Genomic DNA, 16,272 nt, shown 5'->3' on the forward strand with positions numbered 1-16,272 from the left:
GGCTGCCGAGGGGACCAGCTCTGCTGCCAGGGGGTTGCAGGATCAGTGCAGCAGCGGCGAGCGCACCTCCCCTGCAGATGGCAGTGATATTCTGTGCTGCAGCAAACCCTTTGCCATATTGCTCCATACTTTTTTCTGGCTAATGGGGAAAAAAAACGAACAAACAAACAACAAAACCCTCCATGCAGGCTAAAGAGCAAACTGTGGATAAACTGCTTTGGCCCTATCCTGCAGCCTAGACGGAGCAGTGCCAGTGTGAAGCAAAGTATTATATAGCCCATTCCCCTTAGAAAGTCTAGAAAATGTAGGATATGTGGGCATGGTTCCATTATATTTATTCCTTCTATTTGTTTCTTATATGACCTTTTTAAAGGTAAATGAGGCCAAAACGGTTTCTTGCAAGAGCCCTGTATAAGCAGCCAGCATGAATCCTGATTTATTGACTTGTTTGAGTTTAGAACTGGGAAAAAGAAAAAGTGTAAGGAAAGAAAGGCACTCCTGAGCTTGACTGAGCTACTCACTGGAGACTTAAACACAAAAAAGAAAGGCCTCTCCTCTTTGTTTCTTTTAGTGAAGTCTAACATGAAAAACCTTAGAAACTAAACATCTGTTTGGCTTAAATTTCAGTGTCTTGCTCATACTGCTATGATCAGGCATTTGAGCAAGCTTTCTTGATACTACTTGTCTTTCAATAAGTTTATATAAAGGGATGCTGAAAAAATTACTCAGGCCAACTTAAACCTTCAGGACTATTTGTCTCACCAGTGATCCAGCCTTACCAAGTATTTGATATATTAAGGGTGTCCACAGGGAACAGAGCTGAGACCTTAGTATCACTCTTAGGAAAAATAATCTGCCTGTCAAAGAATCTTCACTTTGACTGAATGGTAGCCAGTGGCATAGAAAAATCCATGAATTTCCATCCCTATCTTGTTCACTTGCTCTTACCTAGCACAGAGCAGAGTCAGTGTGGTCAATCTGCCACACTTCTTGGGGCCCAACAGCTGTGCTGCTGCTGAGGTCTCTGTACAGCACCCGAGCAGCCTGCAGTGCTGCTGGCTGGAGATATTAGAAATGCCTATGCTGTGAAGACACTTTATAAATAAGCCTGGAAAGCTTTGGGAATTAACAGTAACACACTCCATGGCTTTCACTGTAAGTAAATTGCACTAATGAAGCCCTGTTTCTCATGGATGTTTTTCTTGTGCTGGAAACCCTTTAGTTTTAATTTGGGATGAGGAGTTTGCTGGTAGTTGCACAGTCATCCTTCCTGCACATGCTCCCAGAGAATAGATGAAAACTTAGTTCAGCTCCTTCACTGCACCAAATTGTATTTTTTCTCTTTCAGCTAAAAGAAGGTATGTATTTTGGTAGATAATGGGCAGTATTTAAGTGGCTTCAGATGCAACATTGCTTCAGGGAGGTCTGTTGTCATAAGGTCGGGTGGAAGACGTTACATACTTCTGACTCCTTTATGGCTTTGGATGCCTGATGCTGGTGTGAAATGTTAAGGCATATGGGTTTGTGACAACTTCTGAAGGAGGAAAAAAATGTAAATTGGAGGTTATGGGGGAAGCATGTAGCTAGCAAAAAATCATTGATATTATCTGTCAAAACTAATACAACTCAAACGTGACTCTTCCTGTGATTACTCCTAGGCTATCATTAAAGGCTTGCCACAAAATCACGGCATCCCTCTCTGCTCTGCAGGACAGAGGCTGTAATATTTTCCCCTCAGTTGTGCTGCCAATGGCTTCTACCAATGCTGGGAGGGCACATGGGCACAGGCAGTCACTGCGGTGCTGCTGGAGGGAGGTTCCCCAAATCAGACCTCTCAATCCACTCAATCTTCAGCAGCATTTTGGAATAGGCATTCTCAGTTGCTACTCTCAGCTAGAGGTGGTGGATGGACCAGCCTGCTCCGGGGGGACCTTTGAGTCACATTTCCTTGTGGTGCTGCTGGAGGAGTGGGCTGGTGGCAACAGAGGAGCTCCCCACGTGGGGCTGGCACAGACCCAGCTGTCTCACCTCCACCAGAGGCAGAGAGCCAGGATCTGTCCCATGTCAAGCCCAGAGGCCTGAGGAGTTAAGCTGTGGTTTCTTACTGCCAGGCACTATTAAGGGTGCCCAAGGGGCAGCCTGGCCCTTAGAGCACTTAATAGCATGGAGAAATAACTTTAATGGCACACAGTTGTACGTAACTGCTGCAGTTGGCCAAGGCAGGTTTGTTAAGGTGTTTAGCTTGGTTTCTGATGCAAACAAAGCTGGTAGGGTGAATGCTGGCTCCTCATACCCCAGCCATGGCCTGTAAGTTCGTTTCATGCAAAACAGGCAGAGCTGAGCTCTCAGGTTGTTAGAGAGCTAATAGACTGCAATGCCTAAAAAACCCCCAACAACAACAAACCAAAAACCCCCATCGTTTGACTGTTGACATGTCTCTGTATCTGAGTGACAGCTAGAGATTGTTTTTATTTTATGTGGGTTCCTGCCTTGCTCTGGTCTGCCTCTGTGCTCTCCCACTTGATTTCAGCTACACTTTCAGTCCTGCTATGGAGTAAAGGAGGTGCCTTTATGCTACAGTTGCCTCTAGTGCCTCGACCGGGCTGACCCGCATGCCGTGCAGGTCCTGCCAGCCACTGCTGTTGCCTCCTCCCCATGGGCTCTTGGGTTAAGTGGCTCCTCACAATCTTAGCAATGTTGCTGTGCTAGCAGTCTCACCCTTTGGTTTAGCAGGCACTCAAACCCTGTGCTGTGGCCATCTCTTCTCTACAGAATGATTCAAGCCCCTCTACAACGTGAGCTTGCTGAGCCAACAGCTGCTTGCAGGCACAGCCGGTCCAAGGAAGGTACAGGAGGTGAGCAGGGCTAGGGAGGGTGGGGACAGTGTCGGTGGGAACTTGTCTTTCCTGCAACCCTTCCTCAGCAGCAGCCTTATTGAGTGTGGCCACCTGAGCAAGCCAGTGATGATATATTTAGAAAATAATCTGGTACGAAGCTGAAAGGCAGCCTCTTAAATTGAGTAAATTACGTTTGCATTTTGAAAAAGGGAACTTGTAAATCGCGTATTTACACAGCGGAGCACGCGAGCAAGTGGGTTCTCATACCAACCCCAGACGGTCATTAGAAACAATTTTTTTATTTTTTTTTTTCTTTGCTGCTACAATGAAAAGTAAAACTGGGGAAAAAAAAGTCAGGTATGTTGAAGGGGACTAAAGGAGTGAGTAGTCTACAACATCCAGGAAATTTCCTTTTGAAGACAAAAAAAAAAAAAAAAGCTGGGGTGCTGTTGTAGTCTTTTAATTTGGACCCAAGTTATAAATTAAAGCCATAATATCAGGTCAGGTGCTCAAGTTTTCAGCCCTTAGCTGTGGACTTTCCAGGTTAAATTACTTAAATATTCCTGTTGCTGAATACAGCTAAAATCCTGTGTGCCATATATTTGGTCATCATAAAACATTCTCTCCTAGCCAGTAACAGCTTCTTTGTTGGTGAAGCCTCTCTGGTTTACGAGCTTCCCAGCCTTTGTGCAGTACTGGGAGCTAAGAACTTCCACATGGTGCTCGCTCTGAGGCTTTTGTGAATAAGCAAAGCAAAGGGCTTGCTCTGTGTCCAATTAATGCATCAAATATGGTTTGAATTCTCTGTTTTTAAATGCAAAGGATAATATTGATTTTGTTAAGGTAAATGTCTTTAATTGTATGCTATATAAACTCGACTCTTACTGGGACATAATGGGCTCTGGGCAGTTTTCCAGCACGGCAGTATGAAAATGTATTTTTTAGTGTCTCCAGTAGAGAAATGCAGAATTAAGATTTAGATGAGCAAAAATTAAATGGAAAACATCCCCAGTCTCTTAAAAAACATATAATGATGCAGAAGGATATTTACACAGATGGAAATTAATGCTGTATAGAAGTGAAACCTCTGTTGGATTACCTGTTGATGTGGCTTGTTTATTGCCTTTTATTGGGATCGTGCTGGTGGGAATAGAAAATTAAATGAGGGAAAGCAGACAAGAGAAAATGAAGTCGTTAAGAAGATTTGTCTCTCTATGAATCAATCTCTCTCATCTCATACACAGAAACTGAACGGGAGCTTGATGCCAAGGGGTACCGGGCACTACTGCTCTGAAATCCCTACACATGTTCAGATTGTGAGCATTTACAAGGTGATGAGGACAAGCGGACTATTGAATGGGTGACTCACCCACTTGATATTAGTTTATCAGAGGCCAAAAGGTATTTAAGAATAGACCAAACACTCATGCAGCAGATGATAGCCTTTCATTTATTGCTAAACTACCGTAGTACAGGCAATATATAAAAATATTTTACAGATAGCAAAAAATCATTACATTGGAGGCTAACAATGTTGTTGTAGGAATGTGAATGATATAAACCCCTTTCCAATTCTTAAAGTTCGGCTTTTGAACAAACAGTTTGATTAAAAAGACATATTTAGGATGATCTGAGTGATTATTGCTCACTCATGTGTCTATTAACATACAGTTTTACCTCATCATACAGGGTAGGGCTTCAGCAAGGAGGCTTGGACTTCAGGGCAGAGGGAGGGATCACTTCAGAATTACACACACTCACACAGACACTAATGTGTAAGTCCCAATTAGGCCACTATTATTAAGACTGATCTGTGCCTTGATTCTCTGTCCCAAGGTCTCACCACACTACTTGTGTAGTAAGGAACTGATAAGCAGCAGTGAAATGATAGCAGTTTAATCCTGGAATAACCAATTAGTCCAATAACACATCTGTGGACTTCTGGGCTATTACAGACACAAAATCATTATTCGTATTAAGTCAATCTAAAACTTTCTACCCAATTTTGCAAGTTGTTAAAAACAAACTCAAAACACTAACATTTCCCCAAATAACAACTCATTTTGCAGCCTATATAATCTTTCACAGTACCAGCACCATCATTTGAAATTTATTGCAATGTGGGTCAGGTACCAATTTATTATTATTTTTTGTAGACCAGGAACAATGAAAATTACTGGACAAATCTTAAACTGACCACAGATACTGATTGGTAGTTAAACAAATTACTATCAGCTGTTACCTGCTGCAGTTATCAAGTAGCAGACATTAAAAAAGACAGATGTCAATCTTATGTCAAACATTCAAAAAGGTGAATTATTCATTCTGAGCTGAGATGAATAGAGACTTACAACTTTGCATGTATGAGGGCAGACAGAAGCCTTACTTTCCAGGCCAGAAATCACTGCAATGTAAACGATGAGGAGAAAAAACAGTTGATTTCTGGAGAACTTGCAGTTCACCCATTCTAAATCCAACACTGGCATCTCTTCCTATTGCACAGGAATACATGATATAAATAACAAACACTCAGAATTGCAGCTAAACTGGAATGCCAGATGATTTTAAGTGGTGCAAAATTTATGAAGATCTGAATCAATTCAATATTTGAAATGAAGACAGTAATTTTCTTGAATCCCATCTGGCAGATAATTGTTCCTTATTAAGTAGCAATTTGGAAAGAAATGCGGGGGAAAACTCAGATTGAAATATTTAGAAACATATTTCTGGAGTGTTTAAAGCTGTCTTTGAAGTTTTTGGAAAATTTATCACATCTTTTTAGGACAATAACAATTGAACAATTGCATAGAAAATTAATACACTCAGAAAATGAAAATTCATCCTTCATAAATACTATCCTTAATCCAAAAGTTGTTGCATATTTGGTCAGACAAAAAGCATAGACACTTTTTTGTAAAGATACAGATTATAAAATATATTTCAAAAAAACATGCTAGCTAATTTGAGAACTGTTTTAGATATGTTATTAAGCAGCTGCATTTTATACAATAAAGAATAACATAGTGCTGGTTTTGGAAATATTCTACATTCAGAAAATGCTGTATTCCTGCAAGAAGAATGGAAGTGATACATATTTACATGGATACAAACAAAGCAAGTGCAAAACCCATGGCTCTTCTACATTCTTTCTACCAATAAAGACACATACATTAGACACTTTCATTCCATCGCTGTTGTTCAGGTCTTACATTTTGCTTATTCTCATGGAGAAAAACAAAAACAGAACTTCATCTTTCATTGCAAGTATCTTCACGAGCAATTACTCTCCTGGCAAACTGTACTTCCAACACTCATAACTGACAAAAAAAAATAATCTTCCTGATTATCTGTCCACTCCCACTCTCTGACTGTTAACATATCATGAATGATGAGTTGATTCTATGTATTCATATATTTGATGCAGAAGTTTATAGAAGCTCATCCTGTATTTGCAGCCAAAGCTTGGATGGAAAAATGGAAGTAACAAAAACTGAACACACAACGAGAGTGAAAGAGATGAACTTTTGAGTTCCAATGAGCCCCACGTACTTCGCATGGTATAACTTGGATGGAAAATGCATTTGAGTTGTTCACCTGTAGACAATATATTTTGGTGGCCTTTGGTACAATGGCAGGAAGGCACTGTGGTGAAACATTCAGATAACTGAGGAAAGACAGAATTTCCTCATGTGCAAATATGGCTATCTTCCAGATACAGTGAGAACAAATGACTCATTAAATGGTATTAACTCTTCCAAGGCTAAGCTAATACTTCTACAGAAAAAGCAAGTTGTATTAAGTAACAAAATATTAATACTGGAAAAACACTGCTCAGCAAGAACAGGAAATAATTTAGTCTGGTATATTTTGCAGTTCTGTAGCCTAGCTATATAAATTTAACATAGCTGTTTTCTTTTAAAAAAGAGACAACGACACATAAAGCTATGTCTGAGGATACTCCTTTTCTCCAGAAATAAATATAAAGTTAGTTAAAGCTGTATTACTTAACTAACAGTTGTATTTAAAAGCAGGTAGAGTAGCACAGCCTGACCTCATATAGCTGTAAATAGAACCATTAAAATGTATATACTGTATACATCTTATGAATCGTCAATGCAGTAGCTGGCTCCATGTGCCTGCATAGCTCTGCCTGACTGGAGCCAGTTACAGGATCGTGACCCAAGTTTGTAATGGGGGATAGTGTGCATATATAATCATATCTATATAACATAGCCATAAATATATGGTTATATCATATAAATAGACATACATTTGCTCCTACACAAACACATACAGATTAGCATCGATGCATTAAAAATGAGGAAGATACAGCTAATGGAAGCATAAAAATTTGTAGCCCATTAAAAAAAAAAAAAAATCCTCTCCCCCTCTCTGTAGCAAAGCACCTGAAAGAAAACATAACAGCAGCAGGAATCTTGTCTTTGAGTTAGCATGTGGTTCATGGGTACATTCTGCAAAGCAGCTTCAGTGGAGCCCTAGGGGGCTCAGGAGTCTGCCTGCCCAGCTCCCTTCCAAGGCTGAAAAGGCTTCGCTCTGAGTCTGCTTTTTTTTTTTTCTTGTCTGCTTTATACAGTGATGCATTATAGTGAAAAGAAGAGAGGGAGGGATGCTTAAATCATCAACAGGGGACAGTGGCAAAACATAAAAATCAGGATCACTCTGCATGATGAACACACATACTGCAATGGCTCCTTGCAGGGGAAGTTGCTTGTGGACTGGGAGCACATTACCTGCCTCCAAGATCAGCCATCTGCTGCCTGCAGAGGACCATGGACAAGCATTTGCTATGGACAAGCACCAAATCAGCAGCAGTATTTTTAACTATGTCAGCGTGTCTACAGGTTTCAAAAGGTTTATGTTCTTCTTTGATATTCAAAATCCAGTAAGAGAAAAGTTTTCATCTATCTCTAAGTCTGGAACTCAAGACCTTGCAGAGTTTAAGTGCCAGGTTTTTAGTGGCAGAAAATAAATCCTTCTCAATACACCTGAAAAAATTTCTCTTGAACTGAGCACATACTCTGCAGGGTTTGTGCAAGATCTTTCTTGCAGTGTTTGGAAACCATTTAAGTAGCTACTCTGCTGTATCCATACAACCTAATTCCTGCTGTCAGGGTGTGGATATGTTGGTATTCAGCAGTTCACTGTGAAACAACCAAGAACAGGATGGATTCACTGTGTTTTCTAGAACAGAGCTCAGTCTCTGCACTCCTAAATGTATCAGAGTTCCTCATTTACAAAACCAGAAGAGATTACTACATTTTTCCTACAATATTAAGGCTATCTTTTACCGTACATTGATTATCTGCTCACGATGCCTTTTTATCACCCTGTGGTAGAGATGACACACCAAAACGTTACTGACTTGCTAGCTGTACAACTGCAGATGGCAGCCGTTACCTCTTACTGTGATAAGCCTGTGTCAGTGCAGTGTATTCTTACACATTAAGCAAAACGTAACAAAAATACAACCTCACATGGAAATGTAACCTTTCCAGGAATTGCTGGTAGCTCTGCAAAGCTAAAGAGACAAGGTGAATATAAGGAAGTGCATACTTTCTCTGGAACATACGGTTTCTGTAAGATGCAATTATTTTCCTCTGCAGCTTGTATGGTTAAATGTTACAGCTGCTAAATGAGATAAGTTACGAGCCAATAGCAGGTTCTATACAAAAAGAAACAGCACCAATTTGTTAGAGAGAAAATATCTAGGATGTATTTCATACACTGACTAAATATTAATAAGGATCAATCATAAAATCTTTGGATTTACTTTCACTCCTATATATTAATCTCCGGATTTATTTTACCTTGGGATAGGTGTTACAACTGCTGAACTGCTCTTTTCACTGCTTCTCTGTGAGCATCCTTCTTCTTCAAATTCCTATCCAGTCTGGATTCAGCTGACATCTACTGTTTGAACTACTGATCACAGTGCTCAGAGTCAGAAAAAACCGGCTTTTTAATCCCAGGTCAGATAGAGGCTGAGCAAGCTTGGGTTGCCTCAGTTCCTGCAACAATAAAATTTCTCAAAAGGGCTTTGAGACCTGGGGGGCAAGTCATTGTTAGTGAACTGCAAAATGTCATTCATCTTTTAGGGAATATATTACTCTTTCTTCCCCCATTTCCCACCCCACCCAAATAAGCACTAATATTTAACCTCCCTGGCTTTGTGCGATGGTCAGGAGTGACATCTCACTTCTCGCTAAGATAGATCGATACACAGACAGATACTTTGCAGCAGGCTTGAAGAGTTTCCTCAGACAGATGCTCTGTTACATGAGAACAATACGATCTTGGGACGAAAGGAAGGGTGTCCTGCTCCATGTTTACAGAAAGAGGTGGCGAGTTGCTTAGTCAAGGCTGTCAGCTTGATGCCAATACATTGTTCCTTGCATTGAATTGGTGCCTTGAGATGGACAGTTAAGGAAGCAGGAGGATGCAGGGGCATTGGAAGGATCTAAGAGGTCAGTTATGGAAGGATTCGGTAAAAGTTGTCTCACAAATCTTTTCTTCTATGTCTGGTTTCTGGCAGGGAGTCCAGAGAATTCCTTCCTGATTATTTCATTAACTGTGAAATAAAAGGAGAAGAAATGCTAGAACACGTTGAAAATCACAAGCAGTAAAAGCAATTCTTGGGCAGTTTGCTGTTAAGCTCAAAATGTGCCCTGTGTATTCATTACATAATTTTATTAACATTTAAAACTTTAAGCCTCATTTCCCAGACTACACATATTTGAAAGGCAACGGGGTAGAAGTGGAGAGAGGGGGATTGACACTGTGCTCAGCATGCTTAAAGCACCATGAAAACACAACCTACAAGTTGTACCCCATGTCCAGTACATGCTACATCCCTTATGTACACAACACTTTCCCTCTTTCACAGACATTCCTTTACCGGGGTTAAAAATAACAATAATCTGTCAGCATTTGAGCATTTCCACTAGGCTGAAATAAGAATATTTTGAAAAGAGAAAGGCCAGATTTGGCAGAAATGTAGTGGACAGCGCTGGACACATAGAAATTGCAAATCAGGTGAAAAAGTTATGGTTGCTTTGTGCTTTGTTGTGTTGTTTCTGTTTGGGTGGGTTGGGTTTTTTTAATTTCACTGTAGACTATTTGCATTTTTTATATGGTTTGTTTGTATATTTTAGCATAAGCAAACTTCCATGAGGCTGGGACAGGCTTAACAAAGCTCAAGAGAAGACACTGAATAACTTCGTTCTCTGTTTTTAAAAATCTACACAAATATTACATGTTATATACAAAAGCCATTCTCTCCTGTCTACCTTTCACACTCACTGGCCTTTGATACCTTCTAGAATAACAACTCTTTCTCTGGGCTGCACTTTCATTAAGAGAGACCTAAAACATGAACATTTTGGTGCAAAACTGCCGGTTTTGGGGCTCCATTTCACATGCAGCTCCTTGGCACTGTATGCACCAAGGGGATACATGGTTTTGTAACTGTTTATCTACATTAACTTATGTGCCTTAAAACCAAAAGACCCAATTTTCTAAGGTTTCAGAACCCAGATCTAAATTATTTCTCCCCATTTATATTTAAGGGCTAAGACAAGGACTAATTCAAAACAGAGAAGACCCTCAACCAAGACTGGTTAATCCACAGGTATGCAGCTATAAGACTCTCCCATACTTAGGCCCATTTCTAACAAAGTTTATGAAAAATTGTAATTAACATAGTATTTCATCAATTCCCAACAATTAAAAAAAAATAAAATTGTGCCCTATCTCTTCTTGATGCTGGGAAGGGGAACACATTAATTTTTAGGAGCTATGACTAGTAGTTTGAAAGCTCCCTTCACTCTATATGCTATAGAATTTACCTCTGAGAAAGTAAAATCTGTGTTTTACACAACGCTCCATCTTATTACTGTGTGGATATCTGCTGTGGTGGGCTCTAGTGTATTCTCAAGGACTACCTGCACAGAGCATGGCACAGGCACTTGACAGGAGGAGCAGGGAGCAGCCCTCTGCATATTCAGGTACATTAGAAAGGTTTGGCCAGATGATTCCTGAGGTCCCTTCCCACCTGGCATTCTGTGATTCAGTAAATTCTCCTGAAGGGACCCCACAGCCTGTTCCACACAAAGCAGTCTCCATTCCTCTGTGCTCAAAAACCTCACTGTTAACAGCCCAGAGTTTAGCTCTTTCTAATTCCAGCCAGCAAATGCCTGATTTCAACCAGACTAGTGCCTCTTGGAGAAGGAAAAAAAACATGGCTGACAACTCCTCTCCTCCTGCCCAACTGTCACCTGCTGGCTTCTACCAGCCTTTTGGGTGACTTCTCATAAATAAAGCTCATACGTGGAGTATTTGGTGAGTTGCTGCTCTGCAGTGCAAGCAAACAACCAGTGGGAGGTGAGGTTGGTCCACATGCAGGCAAAAAACCCTTCTTGAGCTCAGTTAAGAGTTTCCTGTTTGCTCTACCCAGGAAATGAGAGGAGCAGGTCTTCAATGGAAATTTTTCAAAGCCTCCGCTAAAAATAGCAGTGAGGTAAAAGAAGTGGGCACCCACTCTTACAGGGTCATTTCCTTTCTAAAAACAAGTGGGCTGAGACTGCAGGGCTGGTTTACTTATCCACACGTTCGTTAGAGCAGCCACCGTAACAAAAATACCACGTATGAGTTTCGTTTCATTTAATAAAGCACCACTTGTGGAAATATCAGAACCAACAGTCATCTTTGTCTAGGAAGGGTTAAAGATCAAGTGAAAAGTGAGCAGATAATTAAATGGAGTCTATTAAACCTCTAGTCTTTTGAGGACCTCTGCTCGCCTGCACCTGGCCAGCTGGACAGTGTGGTAAAGGACTTACTCAGCCTGCAGACTTCACTTTCCCTCCTGCGTGCTGCACTGGAGGTCAGCAGTGGGTTTTGTGGTCTGAGGTTCTAGGGGGATCACAGTCTGCAAAGAGCTGCACGGTTGCAGGGCAGCAGCATGAAGCATCAACCCCACAGACAGGCTGTGGGGCTGTGCTGGGGTGCAGTCGGGCTCGCTCTGTGCGAGCTGTCCCAGGCAGCAAATGGGATTTTGGTTGTAAGCATCTGAGTAACAAGAGAGCTTCGTGGTATCAGTAGTCACCCTAAATTTCACCTAAATTCATGTGGCATGGGGATTTAGGTCAGCTTAGGCTGGGCAGCACTGGTCTGAAAGCTCTAAGGGAAGGATGTGTAAGTCAAAGATTGTCCCAGCACAAAAAGCTCTACTCTGCAACCAAAGCCCCTAAATCTAATGAATATGTATGAATCCAAAGGCAAGTATCTCTCTCCCAGCTTGGAGGCACTTCCAGACTGAGTCTAGTGAGATCATGCATCTTTGGTGATCTGCTCTAGATTTGGAGGCATGTGGATCCAGATACAGGTGTAATCTAAGTGACTTGGGTTTCAATAGCAAGTTGGGCAGAATGAGCAAGCTGAGACAGATCTAAACTGCAGAGGAAGCTGAGATCATGTGCTGAGCTTGCTATTCTGAACTCCCAGCTATCTGGTTTTTGGTAGCATGGTTAAACTGTATCTCAAGTATCAGTTCTCATTATTGGCTCATTTTTAGCCAAGGAGGAAATGGAGATGATGTGATTAATAAATAAAATATTGTTATTTAAGTTCCTGGCAAATGGCAGCTCTGGAGCACTCTGATATTGATCCACTTAATGAGAGAGAACTGATTAATTGGGGTCATGAGGCAATAAAAGATTAAATAATAATAAAAAAAATATTGAAATTACAGCTGACATCAGCCATGCAGACCAAGGAAATGCCTAGCTAGGCCTGAATCCCTTCAGCATATCCTCTGTTAGATACCTGCTGTTGTACAAGTATTACAACAGCCCTGGTGCTTGGAAATCTCCAATGCAGCTGAATGCACGAGGCTGGCTGAAATAATGGGAGAATGTCTGTGTTCTTCTCATGACTCAGCTTGATGGGTTTGAGTCAGCCTCTCAGGCTTCGTCACATATAAGACTCTTAATTCTCATCCTCTCAGATAGAAACCTGGAGTGTATTCCCTTGAAGGATGATAATGGGTTGTATTAAATACCAACCTTCAACAAGTAGTCCAGAGACAGCAAACAGCCTCCAGTGCTAGCTGGCAATGAGGCAGGCTCCATGTAATGGCTGCACGCACACACACTCGTGCACACACACTCACACAGGCATCAGAAATACAACTTAAGTAGCTCTATTCCATGTATGTGTCTGGATAACACCTCTGAAGCTGACACTGCCCCATCACCACACCAGTGGCAGGGGCCTTGTGCCCTTTGGGGACCCTGCAAGCCTGAGGGTCTCCCCAGAAGAGGCAAAGCTCAGCTGCAGGGGCTGCTCCCTGCACGTCCCACGTCTGCTCTGCTGACACAGCCAAGAGACATTTTACATGCAAAGCCAACACAAGCCACACAAGGAGGGAACTGATGGCATAACAGGGCCTGGGGAGGAAAGCTGAATCCTGAACCTAACGTGGTTCTAGCTGCTCCCTGGGAACCAGAGGATGCTTTAGCCCAGCATGCACAACCCCATCTCTCCTTCCCTGCCCACCAGGCCCCAGCTACTTCAGGACAGCTTTTTGGTACCCAAGTGGGGAAGAAAATAAGTTTTTTAACCCTCTAAGCCAAATAAAAAGGGGCATGACTTTTTAATTGAAAAAATAAATAAATAAAGGTTAAGAGAAACACACAGCTGGAGAAAAGGCAGAAAAATACCAATTACCTTTCTTTTTGATTGCTTGGATCAAAGATCACAGTCATTCTTTTTCATATAATGTTTTGTATCCAGCTAAGGTGTGTATCTATCAGCTCTGAAAAAGATTTGCAAAACCATTTTTGAGAAAAAAAAAAAGTAACTTTTGACCTATATTGCAAGGCCAAATGTTACAGTTTTCATCTACTCTTTCATTTTGTGGTTTCATTTATTAAAAGGACATTTCAGCATATACATACATAAGGCAGAACTTTACCGCTGACCTTTCTGTTTGCTCAGATCCAGCACTAGATTTTACATTTTCCCCCTTATTTTCTCTACTAGTATATAAAAATAAGTACGCCAAAAATTACACTCCTAAATTTATCACAAAACATATGTAAAATGCTGATTATTTGATCTGAGACTTCAGAGGCACAGGAGGTCCATGTGTCTTTTGAGTCTAGCCAGATTGGTCATTGCCTTTTGCAGAATTCAGTTATATGATCATCCTATTGGCCCAAATAAAACATGACACTTTTTATGCCAGATCAAAAGTTATTTTTAAATAAAGAGACCTAACCACGGTGGCTGCATAAAAGTTAGACTTTGCCTTAATTGTAAAGAGCAGGACAGATGTGCACAAAGAAATTATGAGAGTTACAGTCTTTGCTTCAAACACAAATAAGGTGATTTTTATATATATATATATATATGGCAATATTTAAAAGTCTGTGTTAATTTTTTTCTGTCTGATCTTTGTAAGATTCTGTTGAATTAATCAAGGAAGAATTTAGCACTTCTGCAAAACTATGGAAATTTTTTTTTAAGTGCAATATTAAGGAGGAAAAAGTGCTGCTTAAAAACGAAGTTAGTTTTGAGTGCAAGATTCAGAAGTGTCTTTGCTGCTGGATTTCGGGTGACTATATATAGAAAAGAAATATTTTACTTGGCTCCCTAAGATTGTGCAGCCACGTATCATAGACTAGAACCTACCACTCTGTACACAGCCTATTTTATATTCTGCATCCTGGAAAATCAGCTTGTGCAGATGCAAGCAGAGCAACTGACTTGTAAATACAAACTTAGGTGTATCAGGCACAAGGAGCCCAAACTCAACAAACTGTGTTGGGGAAAAATACCAGGGGGGAAGGAGGGCAGGGCCCGGGAGGCTGTTTTAAAAATCAACAGCAATGAAAGGCTTTTTTTTTCTGGAAACTGAGGACATATAACAACTAAGAGGTTCTTAGCTGTAAAGTTTTACTTGAATTACATGTCAAAAAATGTTGTACTCCTTATTGAAATAATGCCAGTAGATTCACCCTGCAACTTTTCTTCCTTGTCTTGTTTGTAATCTATGTAACCTATAAACCTCTTCAGCACCATCCAGCCCAACAGCAATCAGGTCATCTCCATTAATTAAAAATACTCTTGGAAGAAATTACTGTTGTCCAACTAGGTGGCAATTAAAGTCCCATGACACATTTTTGCTATGATAGTTTCAGTAGACTCAAAACCCATGGGCATCTTTCCATTAATTTAACATCATAATATAGATATCTGATGAAAAACAGAATCTAAATAAAATGCATATTTTTGGCTGAAGCCTGTCCCAACTGAAGTCAATATCTAAACTCCTTGTGATTCACAGGATCTGAATTTCACTCATAACATTGAAATATCCATCCCATATATTTCAATATAGTTTTAGAGTGCAAAATTAAAACAATCAGTATCTCTGGTACTATCCTACCCAAAATCTTTAACAGGAAGCTGTGCGGGCCTGTAAGAAAAGAGCAGAAAATGAAGACAGCATTTCTGCTAAAAAAAAAATAAAAATCAGTGTCCTAAACACACTATACATCAAAACTATCAACATCAAAACACAGATATGCCTGTGACACTGCCCTAGAAATTGCAAGGACTTTCTAAGTACTTTCAGTACTGTCAGTGGGCTTCCAGAAAAGATCAACAGCCTGCCACTGCAAACCAACTGCTGAAACTGCCAGGAAAATTTGTGACCAGTGGTTAGAGCAAAAGATTGGATAGTGGGACTCCAGAACTTGGACCTCTGCTGTATCATCATATTTGCCTTATGGCCCTGGCCAATTCCAAAGAATCCCTGAAGGACCAGATTTATTTCAGGTTTGCTTTGTCTGAAAAATGCAGAAATACTGTGAAGGTCACAAACAGGGAACTTGAATAATACATGCCTAGCTAACAGAAAGAAGCCTGAAATGATGATGACCTGCACAGAATGAGTCTACACAAAGCGTGTGGCTGTAGTAGAGAGAAAAAATTTTCAAAAGCTCCTACAGGGATGTTTTCAAGTGCTCAGGTAGTTTAGATCTCAAACTACAAAAGGCTTGAGGTACTGAGCTCTAAAAATCCTAATAGGCAAAAATTTAAGTTACAAACCTAAAACTTTTAACCTATGTTAGTCAACACTGGAGTGCTCAGTCCCTCTAAAAGTTAGGACCTAGGCACTTCTAATTGGAAATTGACCCAACACAGGTAACAGACAGCACTGGCAAGTGTTCTCACTTTGCTGTGTAGCATCTTAAGTCAGAAGACTGAGGAGCACCCCTCAGAGCTGGGGATGCCTTGTGTCCTGGGAGACCATCTGTGAGAAGCTGCACAGATACTCCCTCCACTGACTGCATGGGCAGTCTGAGACTGGTGTCCCCAGACAGCTGGTAGACTGAATAATTTCTTTCAGAAA

General features: G+C 40.8%; 1 protein-coding gene across 2 annotated transcripts in view; it reads right to left on the reverse strand.

Annotated features, from left to right (window-relative positions):
• Positions 1 to 9,009: 9,009 nt before the first annotated feature.
• Positions 9,010 to 16,272, reverse strand: part of NFATC2 (nuclear factor of activated T cells 2) — a 92,887-nt gene continuing 85,624 nt past the window's right edge. Inside the window, exons 10-11 of one of the 2 annotated variants that reach the window (XM_051632804.1) lie at positions 13,581 to 13,668; positions 9,368 to 9,426 (exon numbers count right to left, since the gene is read on the reverse strand). In XM_051632804.1, coding sequence (XP_051488764.1) covers positions 13,625 to 13,668 — 44 coding nt within the window. In that variant the 3' untranslated portion in view covers positions 9,368 to 9,426; positions 13,581 to 13,624. Of the gene's footprint in view, positions 9,427 to 13,580; positions 13,669 to 16,272 lie in introns of both variants that reach the window. The other variant, XM_051632805.1, reaches the window with a different exon arrangement.

This window comes from Apus apus, chromosome 15 (genome assembly GCF_020740795.1).
Source record: "Apus apus isolate bApuApu2 chromosome 15, bApuApu2.pri.cur, whole genome shotgun sequence".
Taxonomy (NCBI): Eukaryota; Metazoa; Chordata; class Aves; order Apodiformes; family Apodidae; genus Apus; species Apus apus.